Source organism: Pan paniscus, chromosome 2 (genome assembly GCF_029289425.2).
Source record: "Pan paniscus chromosome 2, NHGRI_mPanPan1-v2.0_pri, whole genome shotgun sequence".
Classification (NCBI taxonomy): domain Eukaryota; kingdom Metazoa; phylum Chordata; class Mammalia; order Primates; family Hominidae; genus Pan; species Pan paniscus.
In genome coordinates, this window is record NC_085926.1 from 170,686,660 (window position 1) to 170,703,287 (window position 16,628).

General features: G+C 32.4%; 1 protein-coding gene across 7 annotated transcripts in view; it reads left to right on the plus strand.

Annotated features, from left to right (window-relative positions):
* ECT2 (epithelial cell transforming 2) overlaps positions 1 to 16,579 on the plus strand; it is a 74,207-nt gene extending 57,628 nt beyond the window's left edge. For 4 of the 7 annotated variants that reach the window (XM_055110682.1, XM_055110683.1, XM_008957313.4 and 1 more), the window contains 6 exons: positions 851 to 989; positions 2,895 to 3,049; positions 10,711 to 10,818; positions 11,793 to 11,939; positions 13,652 to 13,918; positions 15,256 to 16,579. In XM_055110682.1, the coding sequence (XP_054966657.1) occupies positions 851 to 989; positions 2,895 to 3,049; positions 10,711 to 10,818; positions 11,793 to 11,939; positions 13,652 to 13,873 (771 nt within the window). In that variant the 3' untranslated portion in view covers positions 13,874 to 13,918; positions 15,256 to 16,579. The remainder of the gene's footprint in view (positions 1 to 850; positions 990 to 2,894; positions 3,050 to 10,710; positions 10,819 to 11,792; positions 11,940 to 13,651; positions 13,919 to 15,255) is intronic. The other 3 variants (XM_003831945.3, XM_003831944.3, XM_003831943.3) reach the window with 1 other exon arrangement.
* The last annotated feature ends 49 nt before the right edge of the window (positions 16,580 to 16,628 follow it).

Here is a 16,628-nt window from a genome sequence, read left to right on the forward strand (position 1 = left end):
CTTGAATCTGTTGATTTTTTTTGTTCTATCCCTTTTAGCCTCCCTGTCTTAGAATCACTTCAACAAAAACTGCTTTATTTATAACATTAAATTTGGACTTCAGAATTCATAATAAATATAAAATAAAAACTTATAATCTTAAATAAACTTATTCTTTAGCTTGTTTAGGAAAAATAAACAAAACTCTTAGTAAATTGGCAATGGAAATTGTGGTACATTCTTAACCTGATAAAAACCTATAGCCATCATCATATTTAATAATAAATGTTAGAAACATTCAAAATGGGTAAAATCTATGTTTTCTTAATGACAGATTATGTTATACTGAAACTAATTTGGGATTTAAGGATATATTTAACTTTCAAATGTTTTATCTGTATTTTAAGGGTTTTTTTTAAACTCTGTATTAGCATTTGTCATCAAATTAACACTGGTTATTGTTTTTCCTTTCTAAAAATTAAGCTTAAAATCATTTAATTGTTTTGCTTAGCCAACTGTTCCTCTTCTCCTGAATTCTAGGAGTTTCATTTAAGATTCTGTCATTCCTTGATCCTGTCGCTTCTCATCATGCTTCTAGTTCTTTCATACCTCTGGGACCTTTTGCAAAATATCCCTTGGCCTGTTTTCCTGACTTTTGAACTCTTCTTATATAAACATGAACATTTCTGCTATACAATTACATGTTTGACTTTTGTTACATAGTAACTCTGCTTATAACAACTTTGTAACGAATAATAACTAAATAAGTTATATATAGATTTATGTGATTAGTGCTATTTTACTTTTTAAGTATTTGGTCCTTCTTTTTCTTCATTTTATTGACCTATACTTTTTTATTTTCTATAATCAGATAGCAAGAAAACGGCACAAGGTTATTGGCACTTTTAGGAGTCCTCATGGCCAAACCCGACCCCCAGCTTCTCTTAAGCATATTCACCTAATGCCTCTTTCTCAGATTAAGAAGGTATTGGACATAAGAGAGACAGAAGGTATGCCGGTCGGATACATTCTTGGTTATATAAAAATAGTTTATATTCATTGTAGGTTTAATTTACTCCATTTTGGCTTTTTTAAATTGGTAAATTATCTTTAAATATAGTTGGTCAGACTGCTAAAGTAATTGTTCTTGCACCTCTATCCCATCTCCATCTCTAGGAACAGAACTGACTTTTTGTTTTCTCAAATGAAAGTACTATCTCAACCTATAGGATACCCTCATCTGTTAAAGGTCAAAGAGCTTTTCAATGGCTATGTATTAAAATAGCACCCTAGCCTAGCCTATTCCCACACCAAAATTTATTTTTTTGGTTCCTTCAGAATACAAAATAACCAGTCTATTACCTGCACCCCTCATCTTAACACTTTCACTGTTGGCCAACAGTTGCATTTTTAGGGCTATGTTTAAGGTACGGGTCAGGAATAGATGTGGGTGCAATAAATAAACTCAGAGTAACTGGTAGACTTGATATGGAGTCATATGTGTATTAAGGAATGTTTTACCCTAAACTTTGGTAGTGTTACAGGGCAGGTTCTCTGAAGGCCTGAAATTGCTGAAAATTTATACCTACCTACAACAGCGTCATCTGTTTAATTGACACCCACTGGTGTATGTGCATGGCCATATTTTGGATGTTAGGCATATGTTTTTACAATATTTAGCTCTTTCCATTACTGATTCCTCTAATAATGGAAGGTTTCAGTTCGTAAGAAATTATTCTTTTTTTTTTTTTCCTTTATAAGAAATGATTCTTTCTTTGTTTTTTGTGGGGTTTTTTTTTTTTTTTTTTTTTTTTTTTGAGATGAAGTCTTAGTCTGTCACCCAAGCTGGAGTGCAGTGGCACGAACTTGGTTCACTGCAGCTCCCGCCAGGATTCTCCTGCCTCAGCCTCCTGAGTAGCTGGGATTACAGGCGTGTGTTGTCATGCCTGGCTAATTTTTTTGTATTTTTAGTAGAGACGGGGTTTCACCATGTTGGCCGGGCTGGTCTCGAACTCCTGACCTCAAGTGATCCACCCACTTCGGCCTCCCAAAGTGCTGGGATTACAGGTATGAGCCACTGCACCCCGCCAAGAAATGATTCTTAAAGAAAACTTGAACAGCAACTTCCTGCTTTTTTCACTTAGTTGACAAATTCTGGATTTATTAAAGGTTACATAGTATAGTTGTCCCTTGGTATCCATGGGGGACGGTTCCTGGACCTCCCTTGGTTACCAAAATCTGGGATGCTCAAGTCCTGGATGTAAAATTGCATAGTGTTTGCATGTAACCTATACACATCTTCCCATGTACTGTAAGTCATTTCTAGGTTACTTATAGTACCTACACAGTGTAAATGCTGTGTAAACAGTTGTTATACTATATTGTTTAGGGAATGATGACAAGAATAAAAAGTCTGTACATTTTCAATACAGATACAATCTGTTTTCTACTGTTTTTTCTACTATTTTCGGTCAGCAGTTGATTGAATCCACAGATGCAGACCCACAGATACGGAAGGCTGACTATATATTTGTTTTAAAAATCTTCATTTTTGGATTTTAATTATGGCAGACTTTGTTTAAAATACTTTGTATTTTAGCATCTTGATCGTGCAACTTTTGTAACACTTAATATTTTTATCATAGAAAATATTAAATGATGTGGATAATACTGTTTACTTAATGTCATTAACTTATCATCATCATTAGTTCCTTACATGGTATACTATATTGTGTTTTCAGTACTTCAACTTAATATGGTGATGTTCTTTGTCTTATTAAAAATAGGACAAGGAAAGTGGAGAAGTGATAGTTCATTTCATTGGAATTTCATTGCTCTGAGGGAACTAAACTTGCATACATCTGTCATTTTCCAAGGAGTGACACTTAATGTTTATGGTTATTCTGGAACCCTAGATTGCCATAATGCTTTTGCCTTGCTTGTGAGGCCACCAACAGAGCAGGCAAATGTGCTACTCAGTTTCCAGATGACATCAGATGAACTTCCAAAAGAAAACTGGCTAAAGATGCTGTGTCGACATGTAGCTAACACCATTTGTAAAGCAGATGCTGTAAGTTCTTAAAACAGTATTATAATGAAAGTTTCAATTTCATGACAGTGCATTCAGACTAAACCTGTACATTTTTAATGACTTGTTTATTATGAATGGAGAGTTTTAGTTTTGTGTATATTAAAAAAACTGATGTAATAAGTTGTTTTAGAAAATATTTTATATAGTGTAGGTACACAAAATATTATTTGAGTTCTTGGCTTACATAAGGTAGGCCCTCATAGTCTTATAGCCCCTGTGGCTCTGATTCAGTGAAGATTTTGGGACTTCTTGTAATGTACCCTGTGATTTTTCATTGATACTCTTAGACATGGCTAAAAATTAGAGAGTATTTAGAGATGGAGTTTCACTGTGTTGCCCAGGCTGGTCTTGAACTCTTGAGCTCAGGCAGTCTGCCCACCTTGGCCTCCCAAAATGCTAGGATTACAGGCGTGAGCCACCGTGCCTGGCCAAAAAAAAAAAAAAAAAAATCTTATTGAAAGCAAGTTGAAAATGAAAGTTGCCAATCTATTTTTCTCATGTGAACCTCTTAAAAATGAAATGCTATCATAAATATATAATTATCATTATACTATACAGATTAAAGTGAAAATAGATGAGAGCATCAAAATAGGGAAGTTAAATGACTTGCCTGAAATCAGGTATCCCTGGATGAAATCCAGGTCCCTAAAAGATAATTTGATTTCTTCCTCTCTATGAGAGAGACACATGTGATAGACAGATATAGACCTCTTACTCTTTGCACAAATGACATAGATTGAAGAGAATATGTGGATATAATAGATGACCCTTTTCGGTACAATGGTACTGTAACTGAGATTGCATTGGGTGTTTCTGTGGGAATGAAACATGTAATTACAGTTAAGTGTGAAACCTTGGAAGACATTTAGGTATAATGTGGTTTATAAAGTAAGTATTCATTGATGAAAACCTCCTTCCAAAGTATTTAGAACAATAATCAGACTTTTTGTTTGTGTGTGTGTGTGTTTAGATTTCTATGGACCAAGAATATGTTCTTATAAATAAAAAATTGTTGCACAAAAGATTCAGAGAGGGAAATACAATGCTAACACATACAATAGAATGCTAGCTAGAAAAATGATGGAGACCACTTTTGTTATAAATCTTTCAAAACTGCTCATTGTAAGGTTTTTTTTTGTAGGTATCCATCCACTTTTTCTAGGTATCCATATATAAAATGGTTTTCTTTACCTGTAGAAGTTCCTTAATGCAGAAATTACTCCTGCTCTTATCAGAATGTCAGACTAGATAGTTTATAGAGTCCTTTCCAAACTTATAACCCTAATACTGAAATGAAACATTAACAGAAAATTTTTCTTATAATCTATTGAATTACTAGCCACATGATGGCTAATAATACTAGAACTGAAATATAATAACATATGGAAGAAATTCATAAGTAAAATTAGCCACAAGATGGCAGCAAACATTTAACTATGTTCTGACTTATCCTTACACTACAAAATTCTTTCAGTCTATTGAAATTTTGTTCTTAAGAAATACGTTTGTAAATTCAGATACTCGGTGACTTTGGTTGAGCCCTTTCCTGCGTTTAAAGTTCTACATATAGTAAATGTTTATAAAGCCCTGAGAATTTTTCCTGTGAAGATAATGTGTGTGTATATCTACACACACACACACGCACACACACACACACACGCACACACACACACGAAAGATGTAAAAAGATATAAAAATCTCTGATTCATTGAATTAGTAGTTTTTGTTTTTGGTACCCTGTATATGTGTAATTTTTTGGTACCCTAAGTAACCTGAGCTTTCTTAATTAAAAGAGTAAAATAAGCACAACTATTTTATTCTATACTATTTCATTTGTCATGTCCGCTCATTAATGATGTAAGAGTTAAAATTATCAAGCTGAAAGAAAAGTTAATCTGATACCATTAAGTTTGAATCTAAGGCCAAGAGCATGACTGACTGATTCTTGGTCAAAGCATCTTAATAGATTTTCTCCCCATGGATGTCATGTCCCATATTTTGTTATTTCAGAATCTAAAGATTAAAGTTTAAATCTATTGAAGATCTTATGTCTCAGAATCCTTATGTATGTATTTTTGGTCTCTTGCCAACATGTAACCTTTAATTGCATGGTCTGTACTCTAACATTCATATATTGCCTAAGATAAGCTGGTGGTTTTGTGGAGGCCATTATGATTTCTGACCTCTAATGTCAGAAGTATAATTTTATTAATAAGTAAATTTAAGCAACGATACCCTTTCCCAAAGTTTGGTTAGTTTAAAAGTAACTTGATAATTAAATGCCATGTGCTACAATTTAGTACTTTTGCCGCTACCTTTATATTTCTTTTGAAATTTTTCAAAACTTATCCTACATCTTGGTTAAATAAATCACCATTGGCTACTTAAGAGTTGCAATCTTCATTCTGAGTTTTTAAACTTGTAAGTAGAATTTCTAACTGCATGAGAAATAGACCAGCGATTGGACATATATTAAAAGTTTGTGCTTGTATGCCAATAATATTTATAATGAAGTTAATATGATTTGTATTTAAAACTATAATTATTCTTCCATTTATTAGGCATACCTAGTAAGTTGTTAGTATAAATGTCTGTTATTGGTACCACTTTAATTTGGCCAAATCAGAAGCTCTAAGTTATAGGCATGACTACAGAGTTTGAGGAAAACACTGAGGCACAGGCTAAAGGGAGGGGACACGTGATAGTAGATAGGATCTGGGGGTTTGAAGACTAGGGTAAGAGGAGAGCTTAGGGAAAGGGGAGAAGTGTCTGATAACTCACGAGTAAACAGGTTAATTGGCTGAAGATGTCAAATGCTAGAAAATTTCCTGGGAATTAACACCCATGAATAGGATTTCAAAATCTATAGCTGAGGCTCAGTTTCTCCTGAAATTAATATTATATATCTCAGTGGGAGAGATTGACTACTACTTTTTAATCTTGAACTCAGCAGGTCTGTCTTCAGGTACATGTGAATTTGGAGTTGATTGAAAAACTCCTGCCCTTCCAAAGCTTCTTTAATGCTTGACGTACTTTGAATAAGTCATAAAATGTTTTTGGAATTATAGTAAGTATCTATTAAAAATGTGTGTTCTCAAGTCCAGCAGAACTTAAAAGTAAATAAAAATAAAAATGAGTTTTGGCTAATCTATCAATTTCAGTTTTATTTTATTTTTTCATCCTTGTCCTGGTACATATTATATTTTAGAAATTTAGGGAAATAGACTAAAAAGCAGAAAGTTTTTTGTCTTCGTTGTTTGTTTTTAAAGAGAGAATGAGAATTATTGAGAAAGAATGAATAACAAATAAACCTAGGACTACTGAAGATAAGTTTCCCCAACTTTGCACTTTTGCCTGTGATTTACCCTACCTACCTTCCTCTGTGCGGAGAGCACTAAAGGAAGTACTTCATATTTGTATCTTAGCAAAAATAATATATTTTATTATATTCTTAGCCACTAGTGAACTAGCAATATGTTCACCCTTTCAGTCATTCTGAACCCAGAATCTTCTAGAAAGGTAAAAAATCTTGTATCTGTCTTTCCCTCCCCTAAGTCAGAAGCAGTTTGTTAGTTCATTGAGAGAAAGCATGAAGCCCCTGGTTCCATTTTTAGTTTATTGATGGTTATTAATACTTAGTCATAGTTAAGATAACAATAGAAAAAAATGAGAAGCTCCTTTATTAGCATTTGCTAAGGATTTAAATTTCGGGCCTTCATTAAAAGAGCATTTCAGCAAAATTAAACACACTTGGAGTTTAGTTTCATTACATATAAAAATGGATGCATTTTACATCAAAGAGTAACTTACCAATGTTTAGTTTAATAGTCATGCTATGATTTTTACTATTAAATTGAAAGATAATATTTGCACATAAGAAAAAAAATCAAATATACAACAGTATACTGCAGTAAAATATGTCTCATACCCCTGTCTGGCTAATCTGTCTTTCCAGGGGTATGACTTTTGATACTTTCTTGAAATATAAGCATAGACATATGTACATTCTTCAAAAATGTATTTCTTTTTTTTTTGGGGGGGAGACAAAGTCTTGCTTCTGTTACGTAGGCTGGAGTGCAGTGGCACAATCTTGGCTCACCACAACCTCTACCTCTGGGATCAAGTGATTCTCGTGCCTCAGCCTCTTGAGTAGCTGAGATTGCAGACGTGCACGACCATGCCTGGCTAATTTTTGTATTTTTAGTAGAGATGGGGTTTCACGATGTTGGCCAGCCACGCTGGTCTTGAATTAGTGGCTTCAAGTGATCTGCTCCCCTGGGGGCCTATCAAAGTGCTGGGATTACAGGTGTGAGCCACCATGTCCGGCCAAAAATGTATTTATTAGATTTATTGCTAAGTAATTTTCTCTTTAGAATGCAGTCATAAATGGATATTTTACCTGTTTCTAAGCTGTTTTGTAAATAGGTGACTCTTTGGTATATGTGTGTTATTTTGTAATCAGTCACAGTTAATAAATTATCACTGTTTTTAATTATTTTCCAGCTAATTTTACTGGATCTTTCAGCTTTCAGTTAAAAAAAAAAAGTCATAAGTTTACCAATTGAAAGGAGCATTGATAAGTTACTTTATAGTTTAAAAATAAAACATAACAGAAGAATATACTTTTGATTTTTAATTCATTTTATTTATAATGACATAATTGTACCTGTTTTGGGGTAAAGTGTTCTGTTTTGTTGCATGTATACATCGTATAATGACCAAATCAGGGTAATTCCATATCACTGTTTTCTTTAAGGAAAATATATTTAAATGTCAAAACATCCTTTTCTGAATTTGCCTCTATATCTTATGGACATAAAAAATTCTATCAAATAGTAGGTTTTCAGTATATATCTGTTGATTGAATGAGATAAAAATTGAAATAAAAATGGAATGAAATCAAAGCAGAATCAAGTTCATAAAAGTAAGGATACAACTGAGCTTATCCATATATACAGTTGTATAGGAAATGTGATCCCTCTACTATGAGATATAGGAAATCCTAGTAGTGCAAAACCTTGCAGAAATGTGTGGCAGAGCTTGAATCACATTCCTCAGTGCTTTGTTTCTTACAGATTGACATAAGGTATCAAATATTCAGTTGTTTTACAAACGATTACCTAGATAGTTGGCAAGAACCAACCAAAAACTATTAGAATTAGTAACAGAGCTTAGTAAGGCAGCCAAATAAAATATAAATGCATAAGTATCAAGAGTTTTCCTTTATGCTGGCAGTAACCAGTTAGAAAGTGTAGGAAATGAAGACCTCTTTTCCAATAAAATTTGATATAAAATATCTGTAAAACATGAAAAAATATATATACCCAACTAATAGTTTAAAGCAATACAGATAAAGATAGCATTATATCAATTGTTTTTACAAATCACATTGTAAAAAAAAATTGAAAGAGACCATTGAGGGCTAGTGAGGCAAGATAGATTCTTTCCTGTTCTGACAGTGAGAGTATAGGTTGAAGCAGTATACCCTTTTTCCATCAGGAACTTTTCATATTCTGCTTGTCTACCTCTAGTGTTCTAGTTTAGAAAATTACCAACATGTGGTTTAATATTTTCGTATACAAAGACATATACTTTCATTTATTTCTTTTTATTGTGGTAGAATATACATAACATAAAATTTACCAGTTTTAACCATTTTTAAGTATATAGTTCATTGGCATTAAGTATATTCATACTGTTGTGCAATATCACCACCATCTGTTTTTCGAGCTTTTTCATCTTCCTAAACTGGAACTGTGTACCCATTACACAGTAATTCCCCGTTACTGCACTCTAAATGCTCAAAAATAGTGGAATGATTAAATTAATTGTGGTATAATCAGAGATTTGTCAGCTCTTCATTAAGACTAAATCCTTTGAGACAAAAAAATTACAGCTAATTGAAAAACATAAGGTACAAAACTGAATAATATTCCAGTTTTGTTATGAAGAAACATTTTATACGTGTAGAAATATATCTCTAAGAAATATACCAAAGTGTAGATAGTAATTGATTAGGAGAGTTATGGGTAATTCGTGTTTTCTGAATTTTTCTTAAAAAGTAACGTTAAATTGAAACGATATTGACATTTACAAGTACTATTAACTGATTTGTACAAGATAAGCAACCTAGAGTTATTTAGCAAATCGATCAAGTGGAAAGAGAGGTTCTATAGCAGGCAGAGGGGATGTTGTTCAAATGACAAAATTAGAGAAGCTTTAGAATAACAAAAGCTGTCTATGTATCAGTGGTGGAGAGCTGAAGCAAGCATTATAATTGTTGAGTATAATATTTAACACTTTGTAAAGAGGCTTAACATTTCATTTCAAAGTACTTCTATGCATTATTTTCTTTTAGCCTTATGATTACTATGGGTTAGGTATACTAGATATATTCTACATTTTTAAAATGGAAAAAATTTTCAGAAAAAACAACTTTCACAAGGTTGTTTTTTCTCTGTCACCACAGAATGAATAGTCTTATAGTGCCAGCATAACAAGGCAATTTGGCTATTCATAGTCTAGATTTATAAATTTAAAGTGCAAATTGCTTATAGGACTATACAAAATCATTTTGTCTAACTTGCTTTCTTCTGAAAATCCAACCATAATTTGGGCAAGTAATATTTTTAATTACATAGAAATTAATTGTCCTGTTTAAGTGGTTCAGTGGTTCTTGGCCTATATGAGGTATTTTTAAAAATTTATTTTTAATTGACACATAATTGTACATATTTATGGGGCATAATGTGATGTTTTGATACATGTATACATTGTGTGTTGATCAAATCAGGGTATTTAGCATATCCATCACCTAATATACTCATTCCTTTGTGGTGTAAACCTTCAAAATCCGCTATTCTGGTTATTTTGAAATATACAATGCAATAATGTATTGTTAACTATAGTCACCACTGTGCAGTAGAACACCAGAACTTATTTCTCCTAACTGTAACTTTGTGCGTATTGACCAATCTCACTCCAGCTCCCACACCATCCTGTCCTCCCCAGCATGTCAGCAGTGGCTGACCTCATAGAAAGAAGTACAGAGTAGACTTGTGGTTATATGAGGTCTTTGATTCCTTTGGGAATGTGATACAAGCTGTGAACCCACTCTTCAGGAATATGCCCTTTGCACATGTATACCCAAAATTTTGCACCCAATTTCTGTTCATTGTCACCCTACCAGCTCTTGATCACAGGTTTAGAACCTCTGATTTAGAATCCTTACAAATGCTGATTGAGGACAAAAGGGTAAAGTAGGAGAAAGTCTAAATCTTAATTTGAGTTTATGTCAAGAACAGTGTTTGTGGTATTGGTTTTGTAGCCGACTTTATACTTCAGCATTAAGTTTAAGTCTGCTAAATTTCTAACTTGTTTCAGAGTTGTTAGATTTTATTTTGAGGTCTATTTCCAATTGCTTTGGTATCCATGACCCTTACAACAAATTACACATTTACTGAATGCTTATTTTTCACTATCCTTAAGTCAGTACATTTCAGGGTAGAAGTTATATCAAGCACACGAAAAGTCTTGAGTAGCTTCATTTATAAATACTCCCATATATAAATATGCTTAAAAGTTTGATTTTTAGAAACAGTTGTGTTTTTAAGATAACAAAAAGTATTATTTTTCAATAGGAGAATCTTATTTATACGGCTGATCCAGAATCCTTTGAAGTAAATACAAAAGATATGGACAGTACATTGAGTAGAGCATCAAGAGCAATAAAAAAGACTTCAAAAAAGGTGAGTTTTAGTGAAAGTATTATTTAGCACATCTCTAACATATTTTCCAGACTATATTCAAATAATATTGCTGCAAACACCAGTATAAAGATAGTTTATAAAACAAAGCTGTTCTTCGGTTCTAGGAAATGACCCACAGAAACAATAGTTTTACTTCAGTGACTTCCTTGCCACAGTAACTATAACTTGTTATCCCTCCCGTTATTGTAATAATGATGCTTCTGTGAACTATCCTGCAGTAGAAATGTACTGTTGGTGTTTTAGATTTAAATATGTGTGCACTCATCTTAAATATATTGCCACAGTTATTTTCAGCAAAGGGCACATGGCAGTCAGGGGACTTGGGATCTATTCCTGACTCTAGAAGTCTATTTTAGTCTTCTCGTGATGAAGATAACTTACTTACCTTATCAGAGTTGTTGAGGATTACATAAGTATGTTGATAATAGGCTTTTTTAAAGTAGCACTAGAATTTTAGTGTTCTAAGATTTACAGCCATATTCTCTACTGCTAGATTTACAAGTTTTGTTTTCTTTCCCTTGATGGGGGGGCTTTGTATTTTAATAATTTTTGTATCTCCTATCATTTAACATGTATGATGTATAAGAGAAAAACATGTTAGATTATTATTCAAGTGAATTCCTTCACTCTTTCAATAAAGAAATGGAGGTTGAGGGGATTTTTGGATTAGAAATCTCACAACTAGACTGGCTGAATCAGAGAAGAACTTAGGTCTCTTCTCTCCCAGGCTAGATTTCTTTTCTCCTCCTCCTTCCATTGGACTGCAGTGCTCTCTAAATGAAAGTTTAAATAGTCTACAAATTTCCTCACTGTTTTGTGCCAAAGAGATTCTAATCCTGCCACATAGTACAGTAGAAAAACTTTTGCCATATATTTGGCTTTTTTATGTTTAAATATTCTTATCAGCTGTATTAAATTTGTCTAGGTTTAACTAATTGTAACTTAAACTCTAGGTTACAAGAGCATTCTCTTTCTCCAAAACTCCAAAAAGAGCTCTTCGAAGGGCTCTTATGACATCCCATGGCTCAGTGGAGGGCAGAAGTCCTTCCAGCAATGATAAGCATGTAATGAGTCGTCTTTCTAGCACATCATCATTAGCAGTAAGTTATTTTGATTTAATAGGGTAAATGACTTATTTATGAAGTTGTTATGGAATTTGTTAACTTCTAAAAATTGGAAATATTTCTTCCATTTTTAAAAAGTTTTACTAATTTTATTTAACCCAGTATGCTAAAATATTATCATTTGAATGCGAATCAATGTAAAATTACCAGTGAGATATTTTCATTCTTTCTTATGTACTAAGTCTTAAAAATGTGGGGTGCACCTTGTACTTACAAAGCTGGCTGCATTTCAGACTGGCTGTGTTTCAGGGGTTTCATAGCCACAAGTGGCTAGTGGCTCCTGGAAGGACAGCACAGCTCTGTACACTAGCACTGAAGAATCAGCATGGAAAGCATGATGCTAGGGGAGAGGAGTTCTCCCCTAGTGCACTTTAAACCTTGGCATCCTATCATACGTCATTTTTTAAATATTTATATCCAAACTTCTAACCTCTTTATTGGGTAAAGGCAACTGAGAAAACCCTACTACGAATGAACTAGAGACATACTTAATGTGTAGTTTATTTGATAGGAAATTTTACTGGGATTGAAATATGTTCTAAAATCTCTGAGAAAAGAAACGCGTTTCAATCTGGCCTGTCACTTTACTAATGTAAATAGCTATGATTCTGTTTATACAGATTGGTTCCAATGACATAGCAGAGACCGAGTTTTATTCCTTTTACTGTTTTTGTGATGAGTAGAATATAATCTCTGAAACTGAATTTCAGAGGATGATACGAGTTCTAAATTCATGTATATTGTATATATATGTATGTATATTTAAAGTGTTTCCTGAACAATCCAAATTTCCAACAGTTTCAGAATTATTATTAGATATTTAATACTATTACTAAGTATTTGAGTGAAATATGTGTTCTTTATAAAATTATTAACCTACTGAAGTTAAGAAAAGCAAGTGACTGTCACTTCTTAGCTGTGTGTCCTGTAGCAAGTTTCTTATTCTCTCATCTGCATTTTTGCAGATGATGTTATATACTGAGAGGCAATTTGGGTGGTGGTTAAGAGCATGGACTCTGGAACACCCTAGTGTTCAAATCCTTGCTCTGCTATTTACTAGCTGTGTGTGTTTTGGCAGGTTATTAACAATCTGTTTCAATTTCGTTGTCTGTAAAGTGAGTCTTAAGTAGTTATAAGGATTAAGTGAGTTATTATATGTAAAGTGCTTAGAACAGTACCTGGCACATTGTGAGTGCTCTTGAGTTTTATAAGTGATTTCTTTTTATTTATAAAATTTCCGCAGGTAAGGCACATAAATAATACTCATTAAATATATATTTTAAAGTTGCTTAAAGTCTTCAGTTAACACATCAAAGAGTTATGGCTAAATCTGTTAGTGTATTTATACAGGTTTTTCATCAACATTAATCTTAACCAATGGGAGAGAGGCTGCATTTAGTTGATAAAATGAATATATGCAAAGTAGTTTGGCCAATTAAAATTGACAAATGCAGATAAACATTAATTTGTGAAAATTAGATTATAGCTTTCTCGAAGCCACCTGTAGCAACTATTGCAAACATTTTCATCTTTCAAATGAAAATAAATGAATTTTATAGAAAATTTTAGAAAATTAATTTGTTATTTATGGTTATGTCACTTTTAATAGACAGTATATGTAAGAAGCAGCTAAAATACCTTCAAGACATTAATGTCGTCTTCTCAATTGCTTGTTTCTGTTCTAACAGATTACCCATTCTGTTTCCACAAGCAATGTAATTGGATTTACTAAGCATGTTTATGTTCAGTGCCTAAACTCTACTGGTGGGCGCTCTCAGTACTCCTGGTTTCAATCTGTACGTCATTCTGCTTTCCGAGCTAGTTTTTCAGAGATACTAGAAGGAAATACTGATTTTTCAAATTTCAAAAAAGTTCTTTCCAAGTCATCTTTGACATTTGTGAAGAATTAGGAGATTTGCCAACCACTAATGGAAACAAGCCTCATGAAGTTTAATGTGAGCTTATTAGCTATTTAAAATTTGTATTTGTGGGAAAAAAAAAGGAACATATTTTTTCTCCAAGGAATCACTTATTTGGTGGGTGGGAACTTTGGAATTCACAATGTTATGACTGCTTTGAATTAATAACAATTTAGGTTTAATAGAGTTTCTTAAGTCCAGAAAAAATAAGTTCCATTAGAAATTTTCTTATTTAGGAAAATTATCATTTTAAAGAATAGTAATTGTCATGAGTAGTGGATTTATATTCCACATCTGATTCTTAATGTTAGATTTATAGCATTTATAGAAAATTATGCTTTTAATATGCCAAATCATAAAAGTTCCATGTGAGGAAAGTGTAAACTTTTATATTATACATTTATATCATCATTTTGTTGATACTTGAATGGTTATACTTCATCAACCCAGCTTTTTAAATGCTTCATTTTACAACCTTATTGATGAGAACTTACAGCCAACTACCTTACTAGCTCTTACAGTTAGCCATTTATATATGTTAAAACAGTAGCCTTATAATTTATTTTGATTTACAGTTATTCTTGAGTCTTTGCATGTTATTTGTTAGAGTTGTTTTATTTTAAAATTTTTAAGACTTCTCAGGGATGTAAAACTTAGCAATTTAATAATCACTGTTATCCAGAAGGATTGCTGTTTCACTCAATTTTTATATGGAACAAAATTTTAAAAATTATTTTAAAATATTTTTTAGAGATGGGGGTCTTGCTAAGTTGCCCAGTCTGGTCTCGAACTCTTGGCCTTAAGCAATCCTCCCACATCAGCCTCCTGAGTAGCTGAGATTACAGTGGAACAAAATTATATATACACATATACACTCTGACACTCACATATGTACATCTGAGTTGTACATATATTACAAACACTCTTTGAGAGTGTATGACTTAATTTTAGAAAATTATTTCCCATGAAGTGATTTCATTCCTCTTAATTCTGCTTTATGAACTAAGAAGAAACCTTGTTTGCCAATTTATAATTTTTTCTTTTATAACCTGAAACACTGAATCATTAATATTTCATAAAACAAAGTTAGGTATCACTACTAGCAATAGGCCAATCAATATCTGTTCAGTTGAGTTAATATCTAGTTAACTAGTCTAGCTATTTGGCTTTGTTCTCAGAATGCTATAATAGTTTTCTTTTTTCTCCCTTTTCCATTCCCCTAACTTTAAAGAGTTTAGAATTGTCAGATGTCTTGTACTTAATTGTTACAGTAATTTGTAAAATGTAAAAATAATAGGCATGATACTGAACTGTATTTTACAATTTTTTTAAAGGAAAATTTAAAATATGAAATGTTTGTTTTGTCTTAACAGGGTATCCCTTCTCCCTCCCTTGTCAGCCTTCCTTCCTTCTTTGAAAGGAGAAGTCATACGTTAAGTAGATCTACAACTCATTTGATATGAAGCGTTACCAAAATCTTAAATTATAGAAATGTATAGACACCTCATACTCAAATAAGAAACTGACTTAAATGGTACTTGTAATTAGCACTTGGTGAAAGCTGGAAGGAAGATAAATAACACTAAACTATGCTATTTGATTTTTCTTCTTGAAAGAGTAAGGTTTACCGGTTACATTTTCAAGTTAATTCATGTAAAAAATGATAGTGATTTTGATGTAATTTATCTTCTTGTTTGAATCTGTCATTCAAAGGCCGATAATTTAAGTTGCTATCAGCTGATATTAGTAGCTTTGCAACCCTGATAGAGTAAATAAATTTTATGGGCGGGTGCCAAATACTGCTGTGAATCTATTTGTATAGTATCCATGAATGAATTTATGGAAATAGATATTTGTGCAGCTCAATTTATGCAGAGATTAAATGACATCATAATACTGGATGAAAACTTGCATAGAATTCTGATTAAATAGTGGGTCTGTTTCACATGTGCAGTTTGAAGTATTTAAATAACCACTCCTTTCACAGTTTATTTTCTTCTCAAGCATTTTCAAGATCTAGCATGTGGATTTTAAAAGATTTGCCCTCATTAACAAGAATAACATTTAAAGGAGATTGTTTCAAAATATTTTTGCAAATTGAGATAAGGACAGAAAGATTGAGAAACATTGTATATTTTGCAAAAACAAGATGTTTGTAGCTGTTTCAGAGAGAGTACTGTATATTTATGGTGATTTTTATCCACTAGCAAATCTTGATTTAGTTTGATAGTGTGTGGAATTTTATTTTGAAGGATAAGACCATGGGAAAATTGTGGTAAAGACTGTACCCTTCATGAAATAATTCTGAAGTTGCCATCAGTTTTACTAATCTTCTGTGAAATGCATAGATATGCGCATGTTCAACTTTTTATTGTGGTCTTATAATTAAATGTAAAATTGAAAATTCATTTGCTGTTTCAAAGTGATATCTTTTCACAATAGCCTTTTTATAGTCAGTAATTCAGAATAATCAAGTTCATATGAATAAATGCATTTTTATTTCCTATTTCTTTAGGGAGTACTACAAATGTTTGTCACTTAAATTTCAAGTTTCTGTTTTAATAGTTAACTGACTATAGATTGTTTTCTATGCCATGTATGTGCCACTTCTGAGAGTAGTAAATGACTCTTTGCTACATTTTAAAAGCAATTGTATTAGTAAGAACTTTGTAAATAAATACCTAAAACCCAAGTGTATTTTATGTCTCATGTATTAATTTCTTCAGGGAAATTTTCATAGGCAAAT